The following is a 7,083-nucleotide window of genomic DNA, read 5'->3' as shown; positions in this document are numbered from 1 at the left end:
TATTAAGACATGTTTGTTTTTGGTTTTCAAAATATTTTAAAAAAAATTAAATTTTTTTATTTTTTTTTTCTTTAAATTAATATTTTTTTGTTATTAGATTTGACTCGCGGTTAGACATTATAGCATTTGGGTTATTAGATTTAGCTCGCGGTTAGACATTATAGCATTTGGGTATAGCTTTGTTACCAAACCCGATAACATTGAAATCTAGCTCTGCCACCAAACCTAAGGCATGGATCTAGTTGATATTACTAAACCCCGTAGTCTTACAGATCAGACTGAAGGATATTAAATCAGATTTTATAGCTAAATCGAATTACATTTTGGTTTGGCTCCATTGCCAAGCTTAATAACTTAGGATCTAGATACTATATTATAACTAGATCCTAGCATTTGACAAAAAAAAAAAAAAAATCTACCGCAAAGCGTGAATCAATATTCTATTTTGATTAAGAACCAAAAACTAGCTTGTTGGGGATTGAAAACACCAAAGTGCTAATCGGAAACCCCACTTTCATTCAAAATCTAAGTTGGCATAATTGAAGATGAGAAGATTAATTGAAAACTGGTCCCACAACATACTGAAGAGATTAAAAGTTCTTGTAGATGATATCTCTTCATACCATATATTTATTTTTTGCATTTTTCTATTTATTGAAATAAACAAAAATAAAATAAAAAACTAACTGCAGAGGAAAATCGGACTAAATAATTAGTTTTTAAATTATGGTTATTATTATTATTATGGAGAATAACCACCCAATTATAGAACAGCACGCAGGTAGAAGAAACGTAGCCAACGAGCGTACAGACGTAGCTCAAATCACAACTACCAGGTATGTCTAGGTCTGCATTTGACCAGCTAGTTCCACTCCAGTGATAATTACAGCACATCAGCACAAACTATGAAGATTAAGTTTGTAATAATTCACACCGAGGAGGGCACACTCTGCTTTGGATGGATTATCTGTCAATTAAGACGGTGTGGCTTCTCCAGGTCCTCAAGGCTGGTGGGGCGGAACCACGCCTTCTCCTCCAGCACTGGGTCCTGACCACCGTCTCCCACAGAGGCACTGTCCCCGCCGCTGATATCAGAGAGGTGCTGCTCAGTGGCAGGCACAAAGACACCGGTTCGTGGGTGTGGAGCCCAGTACTTGTCGGACTGGGGCTTGATCACATCATCCGGCACCACATTTGGACGCAACTCATCATCCGGGTTCTTGTCGTACACCGATGTGTGACCACCCCTGCTGCAACATCACCGTCATCATTGATTCACATAAACTATAATTAGAGCAATAAACAGAGTCCAATAACGAGGAAGTTCAAGTTGGGACCTAGCTAGTAGCAGCAGTCAGCAGCAATTCTCATAAAATGTGATGAATTATAACCTCAGAAAACTCAGTTTTGTTTTAAACCTATAAATTCTAAAGTCCCAAATATTTTAACAAGCATTAGATTGCATGTTCATTAATTTTCCCACCTGATTCTTTTTAAAAGCATCGCAGCTCTAGCGTATAAAACATTCACCAAAACTATTAAAAGAAACCCGTAAAGGAATACAATTGGAAAATGTAGGGAACACTTGGTATCTGGTACTTAAGAAAGACTAAAAGATTACTTCTGATTAGAGTAACCTGGCTAAGCAACTTAAGGCTTCCTTACGGGTTCGAGAAGTAACTCTTTTTAACTTAAAGCATTGTTAATTTACGATGTGGTGACAATGTTTTTTAAAATTTATTTTTACCATCAACGTATTAAAATAATTTAAAAATATAAAAAATAATTTACATTAAAAAAAATAAAAAAACTCATTTTTTTCTAAAACTAGGCAAAAACAAACAGTTTGTTCATAAGATTTTCAAATCATCTCATCCATTAGACAAGTAAGTGAGATGCCAATGTGTTTGTGTGAAAAACGTTTTCTTCGTAACATCTAAAGGGTCCAATCCTCTCTCTACTTAATGGACTAATTATCAACTTCTACATGAGAACAAAGGAAACACTTACATAAACCAGAAATGGAAAAAAAAGGTGTCTATATAGAAAAGGTGATGAAATTAACAAGAATTGAAAATTAAATAACTCTCAAAAAACAAGGATTTCATTGAAATAACTCTTAAATATATACTCTTTAGAGGGCCAAATTACAGTAAATATACTCTTTCGAGGGCCAAATTAAAGTAAACTCTAAATATAAGGATTGAAATTAACTACAGAAAAATTGGGAGGGAGGGACTGGCAAGAGGAAGGATAAATTGGTTAACAAGAAGAGAAATGATGGTAGTCAATCAAATCAAATTGAGAGCATTAATTTACAAAAAGAGGGGGAAATTGGAAGCAAATTAGGAGACTGAAAATTACATGCGATGAAAGATACTTCAATCCTTCCTCAAGTCTCACCGAAAGTGGAGAACAATCCCTCTCCCCTCTCCCATCCTTCCCTTCATCCCTCTTAACGAACACACCATAATTTTTGTTATAAAAAAAGCCTCCTGATATTATTTTTTTGTTCTAATGTCATTCTTATATATTATGTTTTTGTATTAGTTTTATATTTGGAGTAAAATCTTTTTTTTTTATAATCCGGGATGTCTGGACCAACTTACATATACCATAATTAATCTCTAGACCCACTGAATATCTTGCAAGTTTAGCAAGTAAGTAAGACACCATGGGAGTAAGAAGCATATAGTCAGGACCACTGGGCTACATGCCTTGATGCGTAAAATCTTATTATTAATCCACGAGTCCAAAAGTTGCAAAATAAAAACAAATATTCTTCAAAAATTAGAAATCATTTTGAGTAAAACTAGAAAATTGAATTGAATAAGAAAAATATACAAAAATACTAATTTGATAAATAAAACCTAAATTTTTTTTTTAAAAAAAAGGCAGATCCATGAATTATAAAACCATAAAATTGAGTTTAAACTTCAAGCTTATACACAAGTTCTCATAAAATATAATTATATTGCAATCAAAATTATTATAATCCGGGGTGTCCGGATTAGCTTACGTGTATCATAACTAATCTCTGAACCCACTGAATATCCTGCAAGTTTAGCAGACAAGTAAGGCACCGCGGGAATGACAAGCGTGCACCCAAGACCACTAGGCTACATGCCTTGATGCGTAAAATCTTATTGTTAATCCGCCTAGTCATGCCGAGTCCAAAAGTTGTAAAATAAAAACAAATATTCTTTAAAAATTAGAAATCATTTCGAGTAAAACTAGAAAATTGAATTGGATAAGAAAAATATACAAAAATACTAATTTGATAAATAAAACCTAAAATTTTTTTTTTTAAAAAAAGGCAGATCCATGAATTATAAAACCACAAAATTGAGTTTAAACTTCAAGCTTATACACAAGTTATCATAAAATATAATTATAAAAATATAATTATATTGCAATCAAAATTACAGTTACTTGTAATTAAGAACAAAAAACATAAGTTAAGAAATCGGATTAAGGATAGATTGAGTGAGTGAACCACTCATCCACTCATGAACCCCTATGAGTTCGATCAAATCAAGTTGAATTTTACTCCTTTCTAGTTTGTCTCTAAAATCCAGTCATGTTTTTGTCAAGTATTGATGACAAACTGTCTAATAGAAACCTAACATATTTTTTTTCCCTTGTTTTTATTGAATGTAATATGTTTTTATACTACAATTAAAATTTTGGGATTATTTTTCTTTAATTTTCTAGTTTTACTCTGAATTTGTTATTTCAATTTTTTTTTTATTTTAGAAAAAGAAATTTGCAATTTTTTGGATGCATGGTGGCTTGGCTAATTAATGATATGATTTGAAATCATTCTTTCCTTCAACTAACGAGAGAGGACTAAGACAATAACATAGTCCCGTATAACTACTTAGAAATGGCAGGGGAATTTATTTATTTTTCTCTACAATTTTTTTAAAATTATTATATAAAAAATGAAAAAATAACGATTGAGCAATTACAACATTATTTTATTTTTTTATTAAATTAAAAATTAACTTGAAATCTCAAATATTTTTATTAACACATATTTTTTATTATATTTTATTATATATAAGTATCAATTTTTTGATTTAAAGTTATATTTGTTACTCAATATCCAAAAAAACAGGTTAGAAATATCTACACATTAATTTTTTGCGTTAGAAAAAATTGTTCAGTTCAATCTATAACAAAGGCGAGTTAAATAAATATCTTAACATTTTATTTTTTTATTTATTAATACAAATGGTTTTTTTTATGTATAATTCGATTTAAAAAAATAAAAAGCTTTTATATATTATTTTTTTTTAAATCAAATATCTAATACTGCGCAAATGGGAGAGTAGGTGGCCTCGCCATGCGACAAATACATGTGCGGGCGCGGATTAATAAAAAATAATCAAGCAGCTTCCGACACCGATATGACCCATGAAAGTCACGTGACTCCACTAGATAACGATAGGTAACCCCCCAAATTCTTTGTAAATTTTCAATTTAATAAGTAAATAATATCTGATTATATGTGAATAAAGACACTAGAAAACCTCTGCAATCCCTTAAAATATTTATTTCACACTCAGACTCCCTCTGGATCACCGTGTTTAGCGACAGATTTTCTCTAAGGAAGGTGGATCTCGTGGAGCTTTGCCATAAGCAAACAAAGAGGAAAGAAGTAAAATACACTAGGCTTCACAAAACGAAGAGTTTAAGCACGTGCCAAGCAATTATTATTACTTGAGATTGAAACTTTTAGGTATCATTTGCTTGATTCAGTGTGTATTTAATATTATGACAGTTTTAGAGCATACATTTAAAAAAAAAAAATTCATAAATGAAAAGTAAATTATTTAATTTTGATAAAATCAAAGTTTAAAATGCAATTATATAAAGAGAAGTTATTCGACTAATAAAAATTAATATGTTTGTATTATTAAGATTACATAAGAATTTGGTATTATTCTTGGATTTTATGCTTGATTAATTTAAAAAAAAAAAAAAACTTCAGGAGAACTGAGACAAGGGAGAGTCATCTCATAAGAACACAGAAGGGTTTTGAACTTGAGACCCCTCGAAACCTAAAAAAGGAAATAACTTCAGAATCGCTTGTTGTTACTGTTTTCAATTTCATTTTTTTGGAGTCCGTACGGAAATACTCGTCTCTATGTTGATGGTAAAAAACTTCTGGATTACAAGAAACATCAGTAAGAGACCTTCGAGCTTTCCTTGGGAGAAATTGTATCGACGCTATCGCATACATACATAGACGATCACAATAATCAAGACCTTCGAGCAGAGAATAAATAATATATCTTGAAGATTATTAATGTCAGGGAGTGGAATCGCCAGAGCTAAGCTATTTAAGCATGAATTAAACTGATGATCAGAACTTCTATGATCAAGAAGAAAAGATCAAATCAAACCTGAGAAACGGGGTGTTGGAAGCAGAGAACGAGCGAGCAGAGTTGGGAGTCCAGATCTGGTTGACTACTCGCTTCCCCAAGATGCCAGTGTTCTTGAAATTGGCTGCCATACAAATTGCAGCAGGAGCAGAAGATCTGAGAGAATGAGAGAGAGACTTGTAATCCTGAGAGAAGCACAAGTGGTGGATGGCTCTCCATCCATAGCAGTTGACCATTATATACACGGACAGGACAGGGGGAGCATCAGCATCCAACTACCTCCAAGGGATAGAATATTATGTTTTTCGGTCCCTGCTCTTTGCATTTGCTTATAAATAATCCTTCATGTTTGCATCTTCGCTCGTGAAGAATTGCTATTTTGGCACGTCGAGCTTGGTGGTTTGACAGCAAAAGTACCCCTCCTTCCGTTATGTTAAGCTTTCCGTTAATTTAGTTTAAGCATCTGGTTTGATTCAATTTGATTGTTACCATTGAGTGTTTACATTAAAAGACCACATTTTTTTGTTTTGCTAGGTTTTGATGAGTTAATTTTTATTTTTACTCAATTTTTTATGCTATAAAAGAGTCTAGATCCATAGATAGAATGTTAGCTTTAGTTTAATATCTATTGTATGGCTATACGTGGTATTATTATATTCATGTAAATATATATTTATTATTAATAAAAAATTAATTTATTATTAATATTTATATAATATTATATTAATGAATTTAGAGTAAAGATAAAGTTTACGGGATAAAAATACTTTAAAAATAATATTATAAAGTTGTTATAATTATAGGATTATTATTACATCAAAACATTGATCTTAGTCAATGCTCTCTTAAATAGCGGACATTCATTAAATCCATAAATATTGTTATATATTATGTTCTTTACTTTATGAAATGAAGCAGTTGTTCTCATAAACTCAGGTATAAGAAATGTCTAGAACTAATATGTAGATATTTGTCATAAGACATATGCACTAAATTAATTTACATAAGAATTTGAAATGGAGAAATCATTTATATCTATAGAAAGACTCGCGTTATAATTATGCAAGTGATCCTTAGAATTTAGATCACTAAGTAATCTTATATAGATATAACGTTATATTTTGATTATGTTACATGTTTATCTTAATGGAGATAATAAATTGACAGACATTGAATATAATATGGATTATATGAAGGTACTTAAGTGGTCAAGAGATAATTCATTACTTTTAGTGAGAAAAAAATGTTAAATCTATTCCCAAATGTGAAATCTTTGACCAATGTTAAATGAGATTTAAAACGAGTTTCAAATCTTATTCAAACGATCGATAATTATTATGTAGAAAACAAACATGATTTAACATGTCAGTCATATTTCATGTTTTAATGTTAAATCAAAATATTATTAATGAAAAGATATTAAATACATTAAGAAACCGATCACTAAAAGGTTAAGTTAAACTACTAATAATATCATTAAAAGATTAAATCAAACCGATCACCCAAGTAAAATATTAACAACTTTTCTTACTTTAAAAGTTCATATATTTCAAGAGTGTTGATCAAACTCAAACTCAAAAACAAAGACAAAAACTTTTGTTTTTGGATTTTAATGTCTTTTATTTTATTTATTGTTTTTCTTATTTAAAGTTACGGATATTATTATCAGAGGGTCTTTGAATTTTATCAATAA

General features: G+C 30.6%; 1 protein-coding gene across 2 annotated transcripts; it reads right to left on the bottom strand.

The window, feature by feature from the left end:
• Positions 1-712: 712 nt before the first annotated feature.
• Positions 713-5,630, bottom strand: LOC105112935 (uncharacterized). 2 transcript variants are annotated; one of them, XM_011008854.1, is made up of 2 exons: positions 5,412-5,630; positions 713-1,250 (listed from the first exon to the last, which is right to left on the bottom strand). In XM_011008854.1, the coding sequence occupies exons 1-2, from the start codon at positions 5,624-5,626 to the stop codon at positions 971-973; spliced, it is 495 nt and encodes a 164-aa protein (XP_011007156.1). In that variant the 5' UTR covers positions 5,627-5,630; the 3' UTR covers positions 713-970. The 2 variants fall into 2 exon arrangements, with proteins under 2 accessions (XP_011007156.1, XP_011007157.1); XM_011008855.1 differs by having other exon boundaries at positions 713-1,247; positions 5,412-5,627.
• Positions 5,631-7,083: the final 1,453 nt, after the last annotated feature.

This window comes from Populus euphratica, unplaced genomic scaffold (assembly GCF_000495115.2).
Source record: "Populus euphratica unplaced genomic scaffold, PopEup_1.0 scaffold378.1, whole genome shotgun sequence".
NCBI lineage: Eukaryota > Viridiplantae > Streptophyta > Magnoliopsida > Malpighiales > Salicaceae > Populus > Populus euphratica.
The sequence above is the reverse complement of the archived record's forward strand: the minus strand, read 5'-3'. Positions and strand labels throughout refer to the sequence as shown.